The sequence below is a fragment of the Schistocerca americana genome, chromosome 1 (assembly GCF_021461395.2).
Source record: "Schistocerca americana isolate TAMUIC-IGC-003095 chromosome 1, iqSchAmer2.1, whole genome shotgun sequence".
Classification (NCBI taxonomy): domain Eukaryota; kingdom Metazoa; phylum Arthropoda; class Insecta; order Orthoptera; family Acrididae; genus Schistocerca; species Schistocerca americana.
In genome coordinates, this window is record NC_060119.1 from 1,001,980,251 (window position 1) to 1,002,005,978 (window position 25,728).

At 43.6% G+C, this 25,728-nt stretch overlaps 1 protein-coding gene across 1 annotated transcript in view; it reads right to left on the reverse strand.

Moving 5' to 3' along the window:
• LOC124595922 (lachesin-like) overlaps positions 1-24,109 on the reverse strand; it is a 1,260,474-nt gene extending 1,236,365 nt beyond the window's left edge. Inside the window, exon 1 of the mRNA XM_047134840.1 lies at positions 23,998-24,109. Within this exon, the coding sequence (XP_046990796.1) occupies positions 23,998-24,109 (112 nt within the window). The remainder of the gene's footprint in view (positions 1-23,997) is intronic.
• Positions 24,110-25,728: the final 1,619 nt, after the last annotated feature.

The window sequence follows — 25,728 nt, forward strand, 5'->3', positions numbered from 1 at the left end:
CACAATCTGGCTAGAAGAAGGGATTTGCTAATAGGACTCATTCTGCGTCACCGAGAGATCACCAACTTAGTAATGGAGGGAAATGTATGGGGTAATACTGGTAGATGGGGACCAAGAGATGAATACAGTAAGCGGATTCAGAAGGGCGTAAGTTGCAGTAGTTATTCGGAGATGAAGAGGTTTGCACAGGATAGAGCAGCGAATGAGATGCATCAAAACAATCTTCGGATTGAAGATCACAACAACAACAATAGGAGGGCGAAACAAAATGTTTTCACACTATGAGGGAAAAAATCATAGAAATTTCATGAGAAGATCCTGCCGCAAGGAAAAATGAATTCGTTTTAATGATTGCCACTCCAACTCGTATAAAATATTTGTGGCTCTATCTCCTTTATTTGGCGGTAATACAAAACGAGCTGCCTCTCTTTGAACCTTTTTGATGTCCTTCATCAATCCTAGCTGATGCAGATCCCACATTTCAGAGCAGTACTCCAGGGAAGGACGGACAAGCGAAGTGCAAGCGGTCTCTTCACTATACCTGTTACATGTTCTAAGTATTCTGCCAATCAATCACAGTCCTTCGTTTGCTTTCCTCACAACATTACCTATGCGACAGTTCCAATTTAAGATATTTTTAATTGTAGTCTCTAAGTATTTAGTTGAATTTACAGCATTCAGATTAGTGTGATTTATCGTGTAACGGGAATTTAGCGGCTTCCTTTTAGTACTCATGTGGATGATCTTACGTTTCTCGTTATTTAGTCAATTGCCACTTTTCACACCATACAAATATCTTGTCTATATCATTTTGCATACGGTTTTGATTATCTGATGACTTTACAAGACGGTAAATGACAGCATCATGTGCAGAGAATCTAAGGGGGCTACTTTGATAGATTTATGTAGATTATTAACACCAGAGGGCCTTTCTTGGGGAACGCTAGACACTACTTCTGTTTTACTCTATGACTTTCCGACAATTACTACGAACTGTGAACTTTCTGGGAGGAAATGACGAATCCAGTCGCACAACTGAGACGATACTCTATAGGCACGCAATTTTATTAGAAGTCCCTTGTGAGTTAGGATGTCAAAAGCGTTCTGGGAATCTAATAACAGTGAATCAATTTGACATTCCTAGTCGATAGCACTTGAGAATAAAGAGCTAATTGTGTTTCACAAGTACGATATTTCCTGAATCCGTGTTGATTGTCAAAAATCTTGTTCTTCGGGGTAACTCATGACTTTCGAATACAGTATATGTTCCAAAATACTAGAGAAAATCGACGTTAGTGGTATGGGTCTGTAATTCGCCGAATTACTCCTGTTTCATTTATTGTTACTGATGTGCAACTTTCCAGTTTTCGATGAGCGAGCGGTTGTATATGGTTGCTAAGTATAGAGCTATTGTATGAACATAGTCTGAAAGGAATCTGCTGGTATACGATTTGGACATGAAGTCTTGCCTTTATTAAATGATTTAAGCTGCTTCACTGCAGCGAGGATATCTACTTCTAAGTTACTCGTGTTGGCAGTTGTTGATCGGAATTCTGTAATATTTACTTCGTCTTCTTTGGTGAAGGGTATTCGAAAACAAAATTTTCTAACAGAAATTGTTCCTCATTAGGTGATCTATCACCCCTAGACGACTGATGCAAAGACTTCGAAACGCGCTGTAGATATCACGTCTAGGAAGTGAACATGATACCGCAGATTAACCGCCATTGTTATAAAACATGTCAATGGCAAGACTGCAGTACGTTAGTCATATTTCAGGAACGATTTGAGACGTTAGTAATCACTCTTCAAGGGGCATGCCTTTTTTGCGCAAACAGAAATAAACTGTGCGGTAGAATCGACATGAACAGTAATTGGTAGACGGAGTAGACAGCAGTTTGGGTAGGACAGCGCTTCAAACTGTACGAAATGAGACACTGTTTGCCACCGGACGCTTATGTTTATTCCCCCTGACTAAGTACATGAACGTAATCTCGCCACAGTATTCAGTATTCCACTTAACCTTTACCGTGATGCATATACCTGTTACTGTCTTCATTAACATTAATTTAAAACTGGAGTCATTATGTTATCTCTTACACTGATGTAAATTTGAAAATGCTGTTACATATAATAGAAGGTTGGATGACTACGCTAACATTGGTGCTGCGAAAGCTTAGCTTCCTACCTCACTTCAGGACTGCTGCTTTTCAAACAGATCCTTTGTCGGACACCAGATACGTCGATACGTCACGGTATGGAGTGGTTAATAAATGTCAAATACTACCTTACCGTACATCCTGTTTGTTTCCATCAACGACTTCGACGGTTCTCGCTATAAGCTATAAGCTAATAGCTCCCTCATCACGATTAAATAATGCGGACGTGCAGGTCAAGCGCACATTAGTCCGTAATTGCCGATTCAGTTGTCCATACGAAATAATATATGACGTTAATGGGGAACCCATGCCCCTACGCCGCACGGTGGAAATGTCAGGTTGCTGTAGGATTATGACACTCGGCAGCTGAACGCACTACGGCTGACACCGACATTCATCTCGCCTTTGGACAAGACCTAAATGACAAATATTATATGTCCACTGATGATGATGGTGTAGCACGTGAAGGAAATAGACCTAATTCGAAGTATGTTGTAGAAGAGTATCATTTACTTCCTCCTGACGAAGCATCTAATCCACGTAACTGGAGACAGCGAAAGCCACGTGTAATAGGAAGAAATTCAGAACGCACGTCTCGCTAAAAGGGTAGAGTGACAATATGAAGCGTATAAAAAAACATAAAATAGCCCTGGTGAGGTCGCTATTAAAAGTAACTGGCAAGCGTGCTCAAAAATTCGTAATTGGCAGTAACATTTCTTAGTGGCCTACATTTTTCTTTTCTACTTGCTGTTGACCTCGAAATCAACAGGCGAGAACTATCAGAGTAAGACAGTTACGGAGCAACGAAACACACAAATACCTCTTAACCAACAAGAGACAGACTGATACAGATATTATTGTATTTCACTGGACTGATACGATTACGAAGGTCAATAATTTCGCGTAGATCTTATATATCGTAGCGATAGCTCGTTTCTGTATATGAAAGAACAATTATTGCGAAGCACGTGTGTGTCAACAAGAAGAGTCGAAGCACCGGCTTTCGCAGTAAATTTTTGATAAAGCGAGTGAAGTCTTTCGGAAGTTTAAGTTTTTTTACAGGAGATCGACGTGAGTGAGTCAACGTAATGTCGTCGATGAAAATAGGCCCTCTATCATATATAGCTAAACCATTTATGTTACGTATAGCAGGCTGCAGTGGCCGAGCGGTTGTAGGCGCTTCAGTCTGGAACCTCGCGACCGCTACAGCCGCAGGTTCGAATCCTGCCTCTGACATAGATGTGCGTGACGTCCTTTTGTTAGCTAGGTTTAAGTAGTTCTAACTTCTAGAGGACTGATGACCTCAGATGTTAAGTCCCATAGTGCTCAGAGCCATTTGAACCATTTTGTTACGTAGATCTTTATCTACACTCGGCGACTAGCTGTAGCTTGCGCCGGTCTAATCCCAGTCCATCAATGAATGGACTATGGGAAGAAAGTCTGCTTCTTACTTGCCTAACTTTACTTCCACGATCTCTACCGTGCAGATACCATTCGCAGAAGATTAAAGGTTATTCATAGTTATTGCGCTGAATGGCAGTTCTTGACCTTGTGTAAACAATTTTTCGTGATATTTAAGGTACCATTTTTTGAGTGTCTGCCAGTTAGATTTTACAACATGCACTGTCTGATCCGAATACCTATTAATGGAAGTTAATATGTGACGTGGCTACTCTTCGCCTTTATGATGGATAAACTCTGTTTGGGACACTTTCCGTGGGGTGTTTGAATGCCTGTTTAGGAATGGCATCCATTCTTTCTCAAGAGCAGAAACCACAGAAAACACTGGTACTGGACGCTGCGGTCTGCAACGAAATCGACGTTCTAATTCATCCCAAAGGTTCAGGTCAGTACTCTGTGCAGTACAGTCATTTCAGGATGTTAATGTGAACAAATCATCACCGTACAGATGCTGCTTTATGATAGGGTGCACTATCATGCCGATGCAGTCATCGTATCCAAACTCGTCCTTTGCCGTACGCAGCACACAGTGCTGTAGAATCTGTTCATATCCTTCGGCATTTGGCATTATCTTAGGCGCAGTAAGGGGACCGCACCCTAATGACGAAAGACTCCCCATACCGTAACACCACCTCCGCCGTACTTCACAGTTGGCATTAACCATGATGACAGGCACGCTTCTCCAGGCATTCGCCAAACACAGACTCTTCCATCTGTTTGCCACCGGGTTTAGCGTGACTCATCATTACAAATCACTCGTTTCCAATCATCCACTGTCCAGTGGCATCGCTCTTTGCACCATCCCAAGGGTCGTTTAGCACTGACTACACAAATGTGTGGCTTTTGAGGAGCTGTTCGACGATTGTACCCCGTTATTTTAAACTTTCTACGAGAAGCCACTGTGTTTTCTGGACTGCTGGTAGCACTTTGGAGCTCATAAGTGATTCCTTCCGCTGATGTCTTGCGGTTTTTCACAACAACCCTCCGCATTGCTCGACGGTCCCCGTCCGTCAGTATATGACGTCTCCTTGGTCTTGGTTGATCTGTGGGTGTTTCTTCGCGTTTCCGCTTCAACCTACGTTTGACAAAGGCAGTTTTAGAATGTATAAAATCTCCTTTAATATACATGTTACTCAGCTGACGGCATCCACTGACTAGTCCACGTTCGCAGTCACTGTGCTGATACGTTCTGCTGTTCCTGATTCTCTGCTGACAACACAATACTCGCCGCTTCCTTCTACTTTGGCGGGTCCGCCCCTGGCGACATCTAGTTTTCAATTTCGCATTACATAGGGGTGTTCACATACTTTTGGTCTAATAGTGCAATTACACAGCCTTCATTGTATACGCTCGTTGTCCACCGTTAGTGCGACCTAGTATGATTCACATATATTTGAGCAGCATTCAGGAAGATCATGTAAGTGTTTTGTATACAGTTTCGTTTGAAGACTAACTGCAGTTTCCCGGTATACCACTAATGAATTGTAACCTGATACTTGTTTTATCTAAAACTGAACCCGTATGGTCGTTGCACCTCGTATTTCTGTTACTTCTACACGCATTTATTGCATCACTCGCTCCCATTATGCATCATTAATCGAAAGGATACCAACCTTTTACTTAATTTTACATAATTTTACAGTTCCCTACATTAAGAACAAGTTCCACACCTTTACCTCAGCCTGATATTCTGGCGAGACCTAATTAAATGTTACAGCAATTTTTACCAGATTGAATTACAATTAAAACTGTCTCTCAAGTCGTTAAGGTAATAATTAGTTAGTTACATGTTCTACACATCACTTTTAGTTCCACTCAAGCAGTTACACATCAAAACTATGATTTTTATCTTTCTTTATTTTTTTTTCAGCCTACCAGTACAGATTTAAAACTGGTTCTGCTATGTGTCACACATTTCACGTTATTGGGCACACGGTCAAAAATTTTTGTTGCTGCATTTTCATGCCTTTTCTGAATCATTGATAGCTTTAATAACAGGCAATAAAGGTAAAATTTTCTTGAAGAATTTCATTAAGGAATATGTGTACTGTGACCATCCAGTTAAAATGGATGACTTCTCTTCTCTGAACATGACGACCGCGGGTGCACACCACATGTTATTCTTACTGTTCGCTTTTGTGCAATCAATAGTTTCTCTGTAAATGGTGAGTTACCCCAAAAAATTATTTTCTTAAGACATTATTGGACGGAAATATTCCTTTGTTTTCCAAGGCTAACAATTACACAAAGAGCAAAATTAGCTGAACTTAATTGTTTGAGAATAACAGTAATATGCTTCTTCCTGTTTCAGTTCACATCATTATATACAGCCAAAAATTTGGAGCATTCTAACCTCCTCTTCATGTTCTACAGCAGCTGTTCTCATGATTATTTGTTGTTCAAAACTGTATATAGTGTGTTTTCTCTAAAATTTAGGGAGAGTGCATTTTCAGAGAATCACTTAATTCTTTGAAAAACATCACTGACACTCTCTTCTGTCGTTTTCTCTCTAAAGAGATTTGCTATAAAACTAGTATCGTCTGCAAAAAGTAACATTTCTGCTTGTTGAACTTTAAGTCTAATATGTAAGTAATAGTAGTACATCAAAAAATGAAACCTGTGGGGCTCCCTTTGTGATTTCTCCCCAGTGTAAAATGAACCAGGAAAGAAGAACTTAATGTACACACCATCCACGGTAATACAATAACCCCCTTAGAATAGATGCTACACTCCTGGAAATTGAAATAAGAACACCGTGAATTCATTGTCCCAGGAAGGGGAAACTTTATTGACACATTCCTGGGGTCAGATACATCACATGATCACACTGACAGAACCACAGGCACATAGACACAGGCAACAGAGCATGCACAATGTCGGCACTAGTACAGTGTATATCCACCTTTCGCAGCAATGCAGGCCGCTGTTCTCCCATGGAGACGATCGTAGAGATGCTGGATATAGTCCTGTGGAACGGCTTGCCATGCTATTTCCACCTGGCGCCTCAGTTGGACCAGCGTTCGTGCTGGACGTGCAGACCGCGTGAGACGACGCTTCATAAAGTCCCAAACATGCTCAATGGGGGACAGATCCGGAGATCTTGCTGGCCAGGGTAGTTCACTTACACCTTCTAGAGCACGTTGGGTGGCACAGGATACATGCGGACGTGCATTGTCCTGTTGGAACAGCAAGTTCCCTTGCCGGTCTAGGAATGGTAGAACGATGGGTTCGATGACGGTTTGGATGTACCGTGCACTATTCAGTGTCCCCTCGACGATCACCAGTGGTGTACAGCCAGTGTAGGAGATCGCTCCCCACACCATGATGCCGGGTGTTGGCCCTGTGTGCCTCGGTCGTATGCAGTCCTGATTGTGGCCCTCACCTGCACGGCGCCAAACACGCATACGACCATCATTGGCACCAAGGCAGAAGCGACTCTCATCGCTGAAGACGACACGTCTCCATTCGTCCCTCCATTCACGCCTGTCGCGACACCACTGGAGGCGGGCTGCACGATGTTGGGGCGTGAGCGGAAGACGGCCTAACGGTGTGCGGAACCGTAGCCCAGCTTCATGGAGACGGTTGCGAATGGTCCTCGCCGATACCCCAGGAGCAACAGTGTCCCTCATTTGCTGGGAAGTGGCGGTGCGGTCCCCTACGGCACTGCGTAGGATCCTACGGTCTTGGCGTGCATCCGTGCGTCGCTGCGGTCCGGTCCCAGGTCGACGGGCACGTGCACCTTCCGCCGACCACTGGCGACAACATCGATGTACTGTGGAGACCTCACGCCCCACGTGTTGAGCAATTCGGCGGTACGTCCACCCGGCCTCCCGCATGCCCACTATACGCCCTCGCTCAAAGTCCGTCAGCTGCACATACGGTTCACGTCCACGCTGTCGCGGCATGCTACCAGTGTTAAAGACTGCGATGGAGCTCCGTATGCCACGGCAAACTGGCTGACACTGACGGCGGCGGTGCACAAATGCTGCGCAGCTAGCGCCATTCGACGGCCAACAGCGCGGTTCCTGGTGTGTCCGCTGTGCCGTGCGTGTGATCATTGCTTGTACAGCCCTCTCGCAGTGTCCGGAGCAAGTATGGTGGGTCTGACACACCGGTGTCAATGTGTTCTTCTTTCCATTTCCAGGAGTGTATTTCGAACAGTAAGATGGTAAAGTTCTTCTCGAAATGACCCAAACTATGCGACGTCACCTAACATTCAGATATAGTTACGCGGAGAAGGATCTCAGCACGGAAAACTTCAGTACTGTGGTTTTCGGTTACACATTGCATTTTTTTTTTTTTGACGGTACGTACTTTTTATGTAAAATCTCTTCTCCAGCTTTTTACCGTCCCTGAAGCGGTAATCCGACAAGTCTGCGGAATAACTGTCTATACCTGCCACGACCTCTTTTCAAGTGAGGTGTTGCAATGCTGAGGCACTATATTAGCACTGAAGACGATGGAGTTCAAATTCATGGCTGGCGATCTAGATTTAGTTTCTCCATGGTTTCTCTAAGTAGGTCAAGCCCTGAAGCGGTAATCCGATAAGTCTGCGGAATAACTATCTGTACCTGCCATGACCTCTTTTCAAGCGAGGTGTTGCAGTGCTGAGGCACTATATTACCACTGAAGACGATGGAGTTCAAATTCCTGGCTGGCGATCTAGATTTAGTTTCTCCATGGTTTCTCTAAGTAGGTCAAGCCAAATGGCAGTTTGGCTCCTTTGAAAAGGACACAGCTCATTTCCTTCTCTCTCTTCGTCCTACCAGAAAATGTGCTCCGTTGCTAAAGACCTCGTCGTCGACCGAATATCACACCCTAACCTTCCACTCATTCATACTCCGCCTTCCGTGGAACCCTTCAACAAGGAGAACCTTTAAGGATGAGCAACAAGTCAGCATATGCATTATCATGAGACAGAAACATCATAGCAGTTTAATTCGTGTACTGTATTAACAAGAAACGAGCACTACTCGGATTAATTCTATTCAGATTTATGGCTAAAATTATTAGATCCAATTAATAAGGAAGCTGTTCTTTGAAAAAAGCTGCTGCCACCTCAGTTTTGCAACATATCTGCTGTTTCTCTGCTATTGGTAGCTCAATATTGACGTGACTACAATGGTATTTTTTAAAGAATTTTTTTTTGTACATTTTCGGATAATTCGTTGAAAAGGCCTTGTACAGGATGTATGGTTATCTACTTCATCCAGTGTTCTTATTGCTCACTTCAGCTGAACAAAGGCTTTATTTACTTTAGGTGCACATACCGTGCCCCTACTCCCTCCGCATCCCCGGTAAGGTGGTGCCCGCCTCTTCGCGCCTCCTGCTTGGCCCTTCCTTATTCTACCCGCGCACTGCTGTCCACGCCTCGCATTCCATTCGGCCATCGTGCCTCTGGTGGCCGCCGTCAGTGGAGCCTTGCCTTCCATCGGCCACCGACGCCCTCCCTGCCCGTCCTTCATCAGACATTTCTCGGCGTCCACAGTGCGCCCTTCGCCCGGAGCGCCTTCTCCTCCCTCTGGGCAAGGTCTTCCCCCCCCCCCCCCCTTTCCACCGCATCACACTTTCCTGTCCGTGACCACTGTCGCAAATGGTTCTCCTTCACCGCGTCTCCGGCCGCTATCGTTGGTCAAGCCCAGCCTCCCATCGGGCTCAGAAGTCCAGCGAGCACTGTAATGTCTTTGGCGGCCGATGTTGGTAGAGCATCGTCTCCTACCATCTGCCGCTTGGGGGACCGCCATTGGTTGAGACCTGTCTTCCATCGGCCTCCGACGCCGACACCGGCTCATCAGCTTCATCATGCCACCAGCATCACCTCTGGACTCCCTTGTCTTCTTCTTGCACATGCAGTCGTTCCCTCGTCTATGCGAGAGTTGACCACTGGTGAAACCTCAGCTGCCAGACATCGCAGCCCGGCGACTGGAGTCAGAACCCTGCGACACTCTGCGCCAATCTCTTCTGGTTTTTCCGTCTGATTTTTCCGTCTGATGGCTCCACCGCCGCCCACAGGACCTCACACACCTCACTGAATGGTTCCAGTTGCTCACCAGGCCTGCCTCCTTGGGCCACCTGCTGATTTTTCCCCGGCAGCGGTCTCGCCGTCGAGGATTGCTCTCCACCACCAGCTAGCCCACATCAGGTCGCGACTCTGTCTCGCCACTGCTCCTGCATTCTTTTTCTTTACACTCTTCGCCAACTTCTTTTCAAGCCTCCGGATGCCCCCATTGGACGAGCCTTGTCTGCCATCAGCCCCGCCATCGCCTCACCGGTTCCTCTGCATCGTCGCGTCTTGGGCAGCTGCCGTTCGTCAAGGTTCTGCCTCCCATCGGCCGCCGACATCCGCCGAAGTCCCACCGGACCTTCAGCACTGCCTACATAGTGCTCTGCTTCATCGGATTGTCTCCGTCGTCTCCCACCGTCCGCCCCGCTGCGCCCTCACCACGAGGGAAAGGATGCAGTACCTGGGGCTAACTTCAAACTTCTAAAAAGGGAAGGGGGATGGTATCTGGTTTTTCGCCTGCAACACAGCTGCCACATTACACCCGTGGCCAGCTAGTCGCGAGCTTCGGTACTGCAGGCGTCTGTTGCCAGAGATCAACATGCGCCGACCCATCCAATATATTGCCACACTTGTTCCGCATGCTTCGTAAAATCGGTTCGCCAAAACTTTTCCATAATGGCAGCCTTCGACGTTGGTCCGATTACTGTTTCCTTAGTTTCTGTGGCATTGTCAGAATAATAATAATAATAATTATTATTATTATTATTATTATTATCAAAATTTTAAAATTAAATTAATCCTATAATGCCCTTTGTTACATATGTATAACATCAGGAATTTATCGCATTGTTTCGACAGTAAATTTACATTTACCGATAATGCCAGATTCACAGTTATGTAACGACGTTATAAATGCATTTGTATTCGCTACGATGGAAATTCAGTCTGCCAACTTCTTTGTGTTCTAACAATACTAACAACAGCACCAGCGACCCCACTAAGAAACCGTTACAGGGCGGTCAGGCCTTTGATATTCAACAATAGCCTGCTTCTTCTTTCATCCAGCGAATGCAGTAACTTGTCATCTGTGTATCAAAATAGTTTCCGATTACATTAAACCGGATAACTGGTTGAAAAGTGGAAGTTTGAAAGGGTAACAGGGTTTAACAGAATCGCACGTTACGGATGAGTCAACTGGATTCAGCTTCAAGTGATGGTCAATCCGACAAAAGTGAACCGTATGCAAAGAAAAGAAAGTACGATGATAATTACATTAGTTTTGGATTTTCGTATATAGGTGATAAGGTCTGTCAAAGACCATAGCTTGGTGTTGTTTGTGGCAACATTTTTGCTCAACTTAAACTCCATTTAGAAACTAAACATCCCACCCACGTAAACAAATCTGCAGATTTTTTTAAACGAAAAACAAACGAACAGAAAAATCATTTAACTAATTTTGTACCCGCTGCAAACACTGACAATGAGCGTGCTCTTGAGGCGTCTTATCGCGTTAGCTACAGAACTGCTAAAACTGCAAAGCCTCGTTCAATAGCTGAAGATTTCGTGTGGCCACCTACAAATAAAGTAGTACAGTGCATGCTTGGAAAATCTTTCACAAAAAAGTCAGTATAGTACCATTGTCAGACAATATGGTCAACTGCCGGATTAAAGACGTCAAATTATGTCGAAAATTAAATTTTGGAAAGGGTTTGTGCCAACCCTTCTTTTGCGATTCAGCTTGGCGAATCGACTGATGTTGCTAATTTAGCCATTTTGTTTTTTGTCCGTTGTATTAATGGGGAGTCTGTAGAAGTGGAGCTACTATTCTGGAGACCCTTGAAAGAGAGAACTAGGGAAGGAGACACATTTTAAGTTAATCGACGAATACTTTCGCGAAAATTCAATGGACCGGACTCACTGTGAAGGCATTTGTTCAGATGGTGCGAAATTTATGACAGGATGTTACGCTGAGTTTGTTGCCAAAGTGAAATCGATAGCGGCGAATGCTTCTTGGACACACTGTTGCATTCATACACAAGCTCTTGTTTCTAAACGCATGCCTGATGGACTGAAATCTGTGCTACACGATACAGTGAAAATGCTTAATTTTATTAACGCTCGCTCTACAAATACGCGCATCTTTACGGTGCTTTGTGAGGGAAAGGGAAGCATTATAAGTGTTTATTGTCTCACAGTGAAGTTAGTTGGCTATCTCCAGGTAGAATTATTTAGAGACTGTATGAGCTAGCTTAACGACGAAATTCTCATCAGCCATGCCTTGCAAGAAGCAAAGTGCATGGAAGATGAAATCTGGTTTCAGACTTTATCCTATTTGGCAGATATTTTCTCAAAAATTAAAAGTTTAAACTTGCCTCTCAAGGGGTCAAATATAAACGTTTATAATGTGAAAGACCGTATCGAATCATTCATTAAAAAACTTAACTTTTGGCGAGCGTGTTTCAGTAGGATTCAAACAGAGTGCTTTGATATCCTTTGAAGTGTTGGCAGAAGAGCCAACACCGTGTTGCTAGAGGAGGCCGAAATGCACGCGTTTAATTACACCCAGACTGGCGTGAGGTCTGGAACAGTTAAGGGAATTCTTAGTAGCAAATAAAGTACGTAGTTGATGTAATACTTAACTTTAATCCATAATTGGTTAACATCGGTCTTGACTGTACATAATTTCCATTTCAATATAAACTGGTAATGGCGCCTTGCTAGGTCGTAGCAATTGACGTAGCTGAAGGCTATGCTAACTATCGTCTCGGCAAATGAGAGCGTATTTGTCAGTGAACCATTGCTATGAACGTCGGCTGTACAACTGGGGCGAGTGCCAGGATCTCTTTAGACCTGCCGTGTGGTGGCGCTCGGTCTGCAATCACTGACAGTGGCGACACGCGGGTCCGACGTATACTAACGGACCGCGGCCGATTTAAAAGCTACCACCTAGCAAGTGTGGTGTCTGGCGGTGACACCACACCCTTCACGACCTCCTGCTGGCAAATCGTCTTTCTTTGGACGAAAATGTCAAGAACTTGGTTAAAGAACATTTGAAGGCTCTTGCAAAAACCTTAGTGAGTATTTCCCTGCTACGTCCAATAATAACAACTGTATACGCAATCCCTTCGAAGAGTCAACAATTTTAGAATCTACATTAAACATAAATGAAAAGAGCAGCTCTTGAAATTTTCACTGATTATCAGTTACAGAAAAGTTATAAATCTTTGCCATTCATTGATTTTTGGTTAAGTTGAAAGGAGTTCCCATTGTTAACGAATGAAGTCATAACGAGTTTATTAGCGTCTTCATCAACATATTTGTGCGAGAAGTTGTTTTCTTCTTATGCCTCTGTGAAACATAAATACACAAACAAACTTTGTGCTGAAAGTGATTTGAGACGTCAATTAACTTCTCTGGTTCCTGATTTCAAAGCTCTATGGCATGTAAAGCAGGCGCAACTTTCCCACTGAATTCCAAGGAAAAGGGCAGTCATTACAAAGAACGCTTTTATTTATTATTGCAGCTAGGCCTACCGTTGTGTAATTTTTAAGCCGTAACTAGAGTAACTTTAGGTTTTAACCATTAAGGATTAAGTTAATTTATGGTTATTAAGCCTGTTACTTGCAATTAAAGTTTATGCATGTCTACTGTGCGTGTATTTAAAATTCAATGGTTCACCCAACTCAGAACGTTGCAGAAGGGGTTCGCGTGTGGATAAAGATTTATAACATCACGGACGTCAACACAAGCACGGCTCTTGGCAAGCCATTCTCCAGGAGGCGCCACCAGAGATGCCATCCATACTTCAATGGCTGCACTGCAATCTCAGGGCATATCTTCCTCAGCAAGTCAAGTGCTCGCCCTGTGCTGCGCGGATATCCTTCTACACGCTGTGAGACGCAGCCTCAGTCAACTCATTCCAGTGGAGCTCATGCTCCAGGCATTACGTCGGTCGCGCTAGCAGCCCATCCAAACCAGCTCAAGCCTCTGAATCTACACCTCGTCGACGCCGTCCTTGAGCGGCTACTGTGGAGTATGCGTCACAGGAGCCACACTACACACAGAGTTGCCAGCCATCACCCTCGCACCCTGCGACTCCAAAGGCCACGTTTGGTCGAGCCTGCGACTCCCATCGGCCGGAGAGGCCTCATAAGACATTGAACATCTCAAGACCCGTTGTCCAACGAACCGGTATTCTTTGTGGAGCTCGTACTGTGAATCCATGTCTAACAGTAACGTCAGAAATGACATTGATCTCCTTATTTTGCTATTGGATCAGAAGGATCCTTAAGTTTCTATCGGTATCTATGTCATGTTGAATTTTCCTAATGGAGTGTTTTATGCCCACTATCTGGGAATCGTCAATCAATGCGTATGTGCCACCTTCGGCAGCACACAAAAATTGACATGCGAGTTCGGAGAAGAGAGATAGGTCTTTGGGAACTGGAATTACCATACCATGACATTTCGGCTCGTGTGGGCTACAGTGTTATGATAATGATACATCTACATGTAGATCTACGTCTACACGATTACTCTGCAGTTCACAATTAAGTAAAATGAAAATTTCACAGACTTTACTGGTCTCATACAGATACGATATTACGTATATAGACTGAAGCGGTAACTGAAAATTTGTACCAAGGCCGAGAACTGATAGACAGCTGCTTTAGCCACTAACCCAGCGGTTCACACAACTGCACGGATTACTCTGACACGCCGCCGCCCTCGATCCAGATTCTCACTGTACAAAATGCATGTTTGACGATCAGCAGCTTTTTAGTTGAAAGCCAGCTATCGACGGGTTTCAGTCACAGATTATCTTCATGGATTAGTGTTAAAACAATTAGGCCATAACATCACTTCTTTCATTACTTAAATCATGGCCACGTCACATTTGTAGAGCATGCCATGAATTCCAGTATAACATACACTGTTTTAACCCTGGCCCGCCAACATGGTCTCTGATAAGAAACAGTCGGTAAATTAAAAGGCAGCTGATGATCAAACATGCATTTTAAATATTTCTGGACGACTGTTAGTAGTCACCTTCCAAAAATGTTCAAATTCTCACTGCTGCTCCAGTCCGTTCGTGTGAAAGGGGGAATTTAAAGCAGACTGAGGTGGCAGTGAGAATTTGGATCGAGAATGGAGGCATGCCAGGATAATCCGCGCAGTTGTAAGAACCTCTGTGCCAGGGTGCTGTAGTGGAGCCAGCACGATAGCTTCGCGTGTTCGGTCAGAGAGATACCTGACTTCCGTAATAAAAAAACTGAGTGAATTAATCAACGATGAACTTGAAAAAGCTCATGGGACGTCCGGCCTGAACAAATACAACGACCAATGACGAACAAAATGAGAATTTGTTCCCAAGTCTTGGTACAAATTTTCACTCGCCGCTTCATCCTACACACGTCAAATCAAACTAAATGCCTCGAAGAGGGTTCATCGAATCACCTTAAAGTCATTTCTGTCCCGTTCCAGTCTCGAACAGTATGCGGGAAAAATGAAGACTTAATTCTTCGGGTAAGAGCTCTGATTTCTCTTATTTTGTTGTGATAATCATTCCTCCCTATGTAGGGAGGCGCCAAAAATATTTTCACGCTCTGGGGAGAAAGATGGTGATTTAACTTCATGAGAAAAACCTACCGCAACGAAAAATGCCCTTGTTTTAATGGATCCCATTCCAACTCGCACATCATGCCCGTGGCACACTCTCCCCTATTTCGCGATAATACAAAACGAGCGGCACTTCTCTGAACTTTTTCGATGTCCTCCATCCTGTCTGATACAGATCCCACACTTCACAACAATACTCGGGAATGGGGTAGACAAGCGTAGTGCAACCAGTCTGTTTAGCACACCTGTTGTTTTTTCTAAGTGTTCTGCCAATAAATCTTAGTCTTTGGTTTGCTTTTCCCAAAATATTATCTACGTGGTCCTTCGAATTTAAGTTTATCGTAACTGATGGATAGATTGGAGCCTATTGATAGAAGGTGGTCTTTTGTCTCAATGCTGCACAGGACCCTATAACATGGCGATGAAACGGAACCACCACCACCCTACGTCGTTCTTATGGGCGTAACAGACCATACATTCTTGTCCCAAGTGTTGCTTCCAAGCTGAAACAATTGTAGGCCTATCTGCGTCGACATCTCCGCGTCATATCTGCGAGTATGCATGCCGTTGTGTTCTTTTCTAAATAGCATTGGCGCCTGATCTCCGTTGTTGGTGATACGAACGTGTTTTGAGACGATTTCACCTTGAGTCGTACGACAATGGCAGCATCAATCTTAAACGCTACAGCAGCATATGTTATTGAGCAGCACCGAAGAAATACGCAAAGTGTTGTGTTTTAGGGTCCCATTGGATACATCGTACCAGTTTCAGTCCAGTCCTGCGCTTACAGTGTAGTTATGACATCTGCTGTTTTGTAACTCGAAGCGGTGCCATCGTTCGACCAGCGTGTCACATTTCAATGGGATAGTGTATGCTCGTATGTGGCAAAATATATGCAGACCTTCGATAAATATCACCCACCATTGTTTACAGATGACGAAGAAGCCGCATACTTGTCTGAGATAGTGTTATCGGCAGCTGACATAGTTTGAAAGTGGCCTCATTGTGGGCTCCACTTAGCCGTCTGGTCGAATCGCGTGGAGTATCCATATTTGTGGGGAATTCGGATGTGATAGTAGTCTGATGATGCACTGAATGAGAACTTGGAGGCAGGCATGTTCGTCGTCAAGGTTGAAGCCAAACACGTCAGACAACTACACAGGAGGACCATTGTATTGTGCACCAAGCACATCGTAACCTCTTCACATCTGTGCCAGCCATGCGACAAAAAATAATGGGCTGCAATATGCTGTTCATCCCTCACCACTGGTTGGAGACTAGCAGCAGCCGACCTAGAGAATTACCATCATGCGTACGCTGCCGTTAACAGAACAACGCAAATGGGCGCCTTTGAAGTGGTGCTGTGACCTGAAGCATCCACTGATGATGAATGGCGTCACGTTGTGTTCAGTGATGAATCGCTGTTCTACACTACCCTCTACGACTGTCGTCAGCGTATGCGGTGGGTGTGGGGCGTGTATGGCGGAGACTTGGGGAGAGGTCCTGTTCTTCCAATGTTTCGTAGAAGCACAGCGATGTTACTCACGGAGCTTGTAGTGTGTCGAGTCGTCGAGTACGACTTCAGGTCACACCTGGGTCACAGCTGGTAGTTAGAAATGGAGTTCTGACGGCACATCATTACGTGGTGGACATCATGCGTCCTCATGTCTCTTCATGGACAGAATCGTGGTGTAATTTTTCAATAGAACAATGCTCATCCACGCATGGCACGTGTCTTGGTGGATTGTTAGCGTGATATTGAAATACTCCCGAAGTCAGAAAGATCGCTAGATCTGTGTCTGATAGAACATGTGAGGCGCAGCTCGGACGTCAACTGTGTCCCAATGCCGGCATGCAGGATATCAAGGACCAGTTATAACAGTTGTGGGCCACCGTTCCACAGGAGAGTATATAATTGCTTAAGACATCCTTCCCAGCCGAATAAGTGCACGCGTCCAGGACAGAGAGGGTGCAACATCTTACAGGTAAGTGGGTTCACACTGCAGAGGTCTTTGTAACTTTAACCGATTTTGTAGTCACTGAAATAATATCACATAACATCCCAACCCTTGAATATTCGCTTCCTCCTCCCCTTATGGGTGTTTCATTTTTTCAGGCAGTAGGAAAATAAGAGATTATGGAGCTGAGTTTTCCTCTATCGAGGTCTTAGTAACTTAGATCGATTTTGTAGTCACTGAAATAATACCATATAGCCCCCCAACCCTTGAATATTCGTTTCCTCCTCCACTTCTGGGTGTTTCATATTTTTCAGGCAGTAGGAAAATAAGGGATTATGGCGCAGACTTTTCCTCTATTGTTCTTTGCATATGCTGCAACACAGTGTAGGCCATTAAACCCTACCTAATAGATGTAGGAACGTAGCACCGAACGTGCGCATCGAATTAAAAATTGTAGTCCAAAACACAGAGCAGCTGCTTTTGTGTTTTCGGCAGTATTCTCATTCGACTAGACGAATGTTTTGCTGGCTTCACATCTGCATTTCGAAAAAGTAATAGCCGTTTGACTTACGAGATTCGTAGACAGTCGAACTGAGTGGCTTTCTGCGTGCCACAGGATACAGGAACTCTTGTGCTGCCATGGAATGGACGGCAGAAAAAAAAAAGCAACGAGGGAGCTACATTACGATCTAAAGCAAACAAGAAAGAGGAAGAAGAAATATACAGGGAAGTGTGCAATTATTCTCGCAGACATACACGATGTTGTAGACGGAAGAAACACAAGACGCATATTACTGTAGAATTATTAAGATTTCTTAAAAATCAACGGTAACAGTGAAGTCTGCTAAATTCTAGTACGCAGCTTCAATTTTCTGGATAAGCTCATGAGAAGCACAGCACATTTTACGATGATCACTTTTCTAGACCGAAATGAGTGACTAAATCCTTATGAACATACATTTCCTTGAATTCATACAACAAATTATTCGTATTACATGCTTCTGAACCCGGATACCATGGTTTCATGATTACCCTAAAATGTTATACCATAATGCATTACGGAATGAGGTTAATCAAAAGATGCCAGCTTTCTTTCTTTTAAACCATCTGTGTCTGATGAAAATTAATTTGAATTATTCGGTAGTTCTGTTGCCAGTATTCTACCCGTACGATCCCATATTTCATGTGTATGTTGGGTGAAAACTTCCTGCAGGTTCTGAACTGCATGTAGTGAAGTTCTTGATGGTGTAATGACAGGCAGTTGGCTGTAAATTCATTATCAACCTCCATGAAAATTCCACTAACAGCTCTTTCTAAAAATGCATTTGACTTGCTGTTTATCGCAACGTTTTTATAATCAGCATACAAAACGAAGTTATCTGATTTCATTTACCCTATTTCCCTCTAAACATGTGTATCAAACAGCCAAACGCGAGTCTCAATCGTCCTCAGCGAAACGATATGGGGAACAGCTGTAAAATACCAACCACAGGATCTGGAATTCGTATCAGACGAAAATAGGCACTGGAAATCGACGGTATCTCCAGCGGATCACATCAATCTAAATTCTGACAGCTGCGTAGCGTGTCAGCTCTCCGCAGAGGTGGCGTGCATTGGAAAAGCACACGTGCCTTCTGTCGCTGCCTGTTCTCTGGCCGTAACAACTTGAGTCTTCGCTTTTATTACATTTGCATCCAGTCCAAACAGAGGCTAGCTAACCCGCTCCACACCGGAAATTAGCATTTAGAGGTCCCTCTTTCTCCCACTCGTATTTTTTTCCAACATCAACTGCAAGTAGCTGCTCGCTCGAAAGAGAAGTGTAACTTTCCGTTTCTGGCTCAGAAACAAGTAGGCCTAATGGAGAAGCAGTTTTTCAGTCGCTGCAGTCGGATTTCGAGAAATATCATGTTGAAAAAAAAGACAGCTGATGTCTCGGCAAGTGTTAGGTAAGCTGTTACAAAAGGAATAAGTGCCAACACCAAAATATTTGCATACGTTGTTTCGTTGCTTGGATGTTACTTGCTTGCACTAAATTTGCAATGAATAATCATTAGTGTTTCGAAACATGCAAACAACTTAGTCTACTACTACTTTGGACGGAGGAAGGGTAGAGACTGATTTTCGTCGAAAATGTGATCAGCTGCGTCGTAGGCGAACGGTCTACCCGACGGGAGGCCCTAGCCACACGATATTTCCATTTTTACCACTAGAAACAGAAGGTATTTTTTGCGTTTTTCTGACTTAAAACAAATTTATATCATCCATTTCAATAGACCGTTCCAACGATGAAGTCTTCTCGGGTTTTAAGCCGAGTCAAGGCGTCGTTCTGCGGACTCCTTGTCCCAGCTGATAACCCGAGAAGACTTCATCATCGAGATTCGTCTAAGTCTAGTCTAAATCTGCATACAGACCATTTCAAGTTTCACTATACTCTCTTTCAAAACAGGAACGTGGTCGTTACTATCGCTTAGCGACATGAAAGGTACCACATCTGTCGAAGACCAAACATAAAAAGTTCGTCTAATTATTGTGATTAGATAACGAAACTAGTTATTAGACAAATGACGATAAATTTACAGTTCACCGATTTCACTGAAGGTGTGTTGAATTTCTTACAGATAACGTGATTACAGTGATCAGCAAGGACATATTACTACCTTAAAGTCCCCTGCCGCGTTTTTCTGTCTCTATGCTAAGTCTAATCTCGGGAACTACTGTAGGATTCTGAAAAAGTTTTCACTAATAGACAGTCTGATTGACGAGGAAGGTTTGTGTATATAATTTGTAATTATAGTGATGATGAGTGTGTAATACATGTATTCTTATCTATGCCATATTTAATTGGTATTTGGAGTGACATCTCGTGGCAATGACGGGAAACGAGAGCTGTTCAACTGAAGAAGAGGCTGTATCGGCCACCGCAACTCCACCGCTTGACCAGAAGTTAAAGGTATATACACATTTTGTAATTTAAAGAACCTCGCTGCTTTTTCTGCCTGTGCGTGAAAGGCTAATCTCAGAGACTACCACAGGGACTTTAGGTATTTTGGTACAGTTTTTACTAGTAGGTAGAAAAAAGTTTGTATACATAATTTATAAATATTTCGTGAAAAATGGCTGAATGAGGTGACTTAAAGTTTTTCTGTTTGTGTATGAAGGCTAATGTCAGTAACTATAAGGATTGTGATACGCTTTTCACTAACTGCTTTCGAAGTATTGCCAGTCAAATGATTACTACGCTTTAGAAAACCTCATCTGGCCATCACGATCATCTGACTTGATACTTTACGTGGCTCAAATTTCAGAGGCCTCCGAAAATGTCTTATGAATGCTGAAGATGAAAACGTTGATCCAGTTATAACAACGTGTCAGTAATGCAACAGCTATACACATAACACTATAAACTTATACTTCTCGATGTACCTGTATATATGGAAACGTTGTCTGCCAAAGTACAGATGATTTGCAGACGAAGATTCTTCTTACTTTTTTTGTCGACGATTAGTCAGAAAGTAATGATTAAACGTCATCCAAACAAAAATAATGAGATAATTAACGTCAAAGTTTTTTCTTTATAGCCACAGTCTTCGAAAACTGCCTGTGGCAGCCAGTGCGAAGTCAAAGTGGTTCTGATGGAAAACATCAATTAGGGGATTGAAACCTTTACCGAGGAAATCGAAAAAATAGCTCCAAAAGTTTTCTTTGTATTAACAACAATCTCGAATGCTGTTTCTAGTAGTCCATAAATAACTAATTCGACTGAAACTGATATAATTGCTGCCGACTGTTTGTTGTTGAATGTGTTGACAAACATAACTATGGGATTTACCAATTGGACCTCAAAGTCGTGAGTAACTTCAGTTTTACCTCTATCAGTACTTCCCTCTATTAGGTCTAATCCAAATAATTGTTTAATTACAGTGAAATGCACCTGTCTATTATCAGCTTCTGACATTTGCATTTCATGGTCTATTAGAAAAGCGATATTCCAGACTGAAGCTGTCCGGGTCCTCACCTTTCGTGGACAATAACGAGATAAATTTTGCATTAGGTTTACAGGTGTGCCTGGAAAGCTCAGCAGTTAAGAACATTCCCGCAAATGGCAAGGCTCGGATTCTGTGCCAGGTACGACAATCTGTTTCAGTCTATCAGCAACTTTCTTTGTAAAGCAATTTGTCAGTAGAGTCAATGATTCATTGTTGTTTAGTTTACTTCTTAAGTTTTTCAGTTTCATAGGTTGGACAAATATTCACTTGAGGCGACAGCATCTCAGCACCTCCACACATTTGACATGTACATGCAAGAACAGTGTTGAACACGGAGTATGACGTAGTTGCTAAGTAAACTTGCAGTAAAGTTTCTTTTTCTCCAAACACCAACAGTCAAGTCAAGTCAAGTTTTCTTTATCAATGACAGACGTAAAGCCTCGTGGAACACATACAGCCGAACGTGTGGAGTCCGTTTTGATCATATTTCTTCAATTGAAACAGTTTATGGGAATGTGCTCGGGTAAAACAGAAACTGCACTCCATACTCAATATTCTTGTCTTCAGTGTCGGCTGCCTGCCGAGAAATCCACTGTTGTCGATGATTATCGTAAATTATTCGGACAGTCTTTACATCGGGAAAAGCTCAAAGCTTACAAGAATATTATATGTTTAGCCAACTAAGACTTCAAATACAATCTGTTATAAAAAAAATTTTACTATTTCTGTACACTTCACAATCAAATTAAAATACGTCTATGTCGTCCTCGACTGTTAAGATTATTTATTTTTAAAATCCACGTTTGCAATTTCAGCCTTTTGTCATTTTCAAATGGAACACAGCGAAACTTTTGTCTTTTACCGATAGTATGCTAAGACACGAAATTTATGTTCTGCTCCACTCGAAAATGGCTCAAGGCCAAGACAGAAACTTTAAAAATAACTAATCTTAAAAGAGGAGGGCGACGATGACGCCTCTTAGCAAATCTTATAGAAATATGCAATATCCAAACATTTTAAGATTTAAAATAAATAGGAACAGAATGTCAGGAATAAAGAGTAATGTTAAGTTAACTTTCCCGTCATTAGTTCACGATAGACGCTTCACCATCAACTCAAAACATATTACTCCGATGCTCGTTAAATGATGACGAGCCCTTTCTAAATTTTATCTTCAGAATCCAGTGACAAACGAAAATTTCTACGAAGCGTTCCATAAACATTCTCCTCCCGGAAAAATATCATATTGAGAATGAAGGCCTTCTCAGCAAAATTTATACATGCAGTTGGGTTGTTAACTTTAGTAAGTAAAGAAACACAATAAGAAACATGTGAATGAAATTTGTTGAAACGCGCTCCAACATGACGCTGTTACTCGACCGACACCGCTAGGAGATTTCATCAGCGTTGATTTTAATTGTCGACAGTCAAAGCAAAAATAAGCGCCCCAAAATAAACAAGAAGTTAGGAAAAGGTATAATTCTCAAAGCAAAATATTACAATTACTCCAAGAGACCACTCGCATACGTATTTTACTTAATAATGATGTTCATTTGTTAAAGAATTGTTGATGTATCAACTCAGACACTCCACTAAAAGATTTGGTTTGTATTTGAAGGGGTCATCATGCTGCGTCCAGTTTCACAGAAACAAAAAAGTATAAAAAAGTTGCTAAGGTGTTTCACACCATAAACAAAAGTTTCCTGTCAACAAAACGATAAATTTATAGAACTGAGCACTATTTCATAAGTAGATTACGTCTAAAGATGATTGCAGTCTGAAACTGATGTCACACGGGTAACTGTTGCAAACGTACTTATTTAGTACTCATTGCACATACATAGGATTGATACCCACTGAAAAACATCTATTATTCACTGATTCAGTGCAGTTGTGGCAATTGTCAAGCAAATCACTAGTTCACCGATTACAAGCAAGTCGCGTTTCGTGTGCTCTGAACTTCGTAATATAATTATCAGAATATTAAATCGCAGCCACTAGTTAACAAAATAACACCAACATATTTTATCGTTCTGTAAACATTAGAAACAGACTTTCTATAAAAGTACGCATTTGGCATGCTTTAACAGCCATACTAGCTGTTGATTTCTGACTGATAACGTGCAAGTGTAAGACACAAATCCCAGATATCGTAAAGGCAAAGCGTGGTGCACATGAGAGTGAAGAGTTTTGGACTTTTGCCAATGGAATATAAATAATATAGAGTAAGTATAAACAAGTTTTTAATCAAAATTTGTCAAAATAATAACGTTGTGGTAGAATGTGGACATCTTCACAGGTGAATATTTAACAATCATGTTCGGGAGCCGAGAGGTCTTATAAAGTCAGAATGCACTCAAGTTCCGCAAGGGACAAATTTGTCGAAATCTGTCGTAATTGGGAGCAACTGCTCTGAAAGATAATTAAGCACCTTCCTTCTAATTCGTCAAATGGGGCTAGAGAAAAAGATGTCGATAATGAAGTAGTGCTAGAACAAGCATCTTCAAATCCCTTAGTAAAATGCATTCGTATCAGTAGCATAATGTAATTACGGGCGAACTAGCACCTCGACAAGTAATGGTATTTAGTACTGTGATTAATTGTTTGGAAACAGAAACTCCACAATAAGCTACACTTGTGTATGAATTAGCTTCCGCGACCGTAGTCGATTTCGGTAGAAGTCGTCTCGATGTCTGACCGTGAACAAAGGCAGCTACAACAACGGCTGTGCCATTGCAACATTTAACACCACAGTGCTGTCGCAAGCCCACTTGTGGCGCGGCAGAGCGTGCAGAGGGAATACTGCTTACCGGCGGCTGCGCCGGCGGCATTGACGGAGGCCGGGGGCGGCGTGTCGGGGGCGGCGGCGGAGGCGAGCAGCAGCAGGCAGAGCGGCGGCCCCAGCGGCGCGGAGGCGCGCATCGCGACTGCCGGCCCGACGCCGCCGCCACGGCCACGCGCCCACGGCGCAGCCGGCGCCGCCAGCAGCGCATGAGCGCCGCGACGCCGCTGCCGACGCCGACGCCGGCCTCCGGGCTCAGCGTCTGTCTCGGCTCATGTGTGGTTAACATGCTGCAGCGTACTTCCCCGTCGTCTAAAAAGACTGTGGGTGGAAGCTGCGGACAATATCAACGACAATCCGGAGATCGCAACGACTCGTTCTAAATATAGTAAACTACTGGCCATTAAAATTGCTACACCACGAAGATGACGTACTACAGCCGCGAAATTTAACCGACAGGAAGAAAATGCTGTGATATGCAAATGATTAGCTTTTCAGAGCATTCACACAAGGTTGGCGCCGGTGGCGACACCTACAACGTGCTGACATGAGGAAAGTTTCCAACCGATTTCCCATACACAAACAGCAGTTGATCGCCGTTGCCTGGCGATACGTTGTTCTGATGCCTCGTGTAAGGAGGAGAAATGCGTACCATCACGTTTCCGACTTTGATAAAGGTCGGATTGTAGCCTATCGCGATTGCGGTTTATCGTATCGCGACATTGCTGCTCGCGTTGGTCGAGATCCAATCCAGAGCAGAAAATGGACTCGGTGAGTTCAGTAGGGTAATACGGAACGCCGTGCTGGATCCCAACGGCCTCGTATCACTACCAGTCGAGATGACAGGCATCTTATCCGCATGGCTGTAACGGGTCGTGCAGCCACGTCTCGATCCCTGAGTCAACATATGGGGACGTTTGCAAGACAACAACCATCTGCACGAACAGTTCGACGACGTTTGCAGCAGCATGGACTATCAGCTCGGAGACCGTGACTGCGGTTACCCTTGACGCTGCATCACAGACAGGAGCGCCTGCGATGGTGTACTCAACGACGAACCTGGGTGCACGAATGCCAAAACGTCATTTTTTCGGATGAATCCAGGTTCTGTTTACAGCATCATCATGGTCACATCCGTGTTTGGCGACATAGCGGTCAACGCACATTGGAAGCGTGTATTCGTCATCGCCATACTGGCGCATCACCCGGCGTGATGGTATGGGGTGCCATTGGTTACAAGTCTCGGTCACCTTTTGTTCGCATTGACGGCGCTTTGAACAGTGGACGTTACATTTCAGATGTGTTACGACCCGTGGCTCTATCCTTCATTCGATCCCTGCGAAACCCTACATTTCAGCAGGATAATGCACGACCGTACGTTGCATGCCCCGAACGGTCCTTTCTGGATACAAAAAATGTTCGACTGCTGCCCTGGCCAGCACATTCTCCAGATCTCTCACCAATTGAAAACGTCTCGTCAATGGTGGCTGAGCAACTGGCTCGTCGCAATACGCCAGTCACTACTCCTGAAGAACTCTGGTATCGTGTTGAAGCTGCATGGGCAGCTGTACCTGTACACGCCATCCAAGCTCTGTATGACTCAATGCCCAGGCGTATCAAGGCCGTTAATACGGCCAGACGTGGTTGTTCTAGGTACTGATTTCTCAGGATCTATGCACCCATATTGCGTGACATGTAATCACATGTCAGTTCTAGTATAATATATTTGTCCAATGAATATCCGTTTATCATCTGCAAT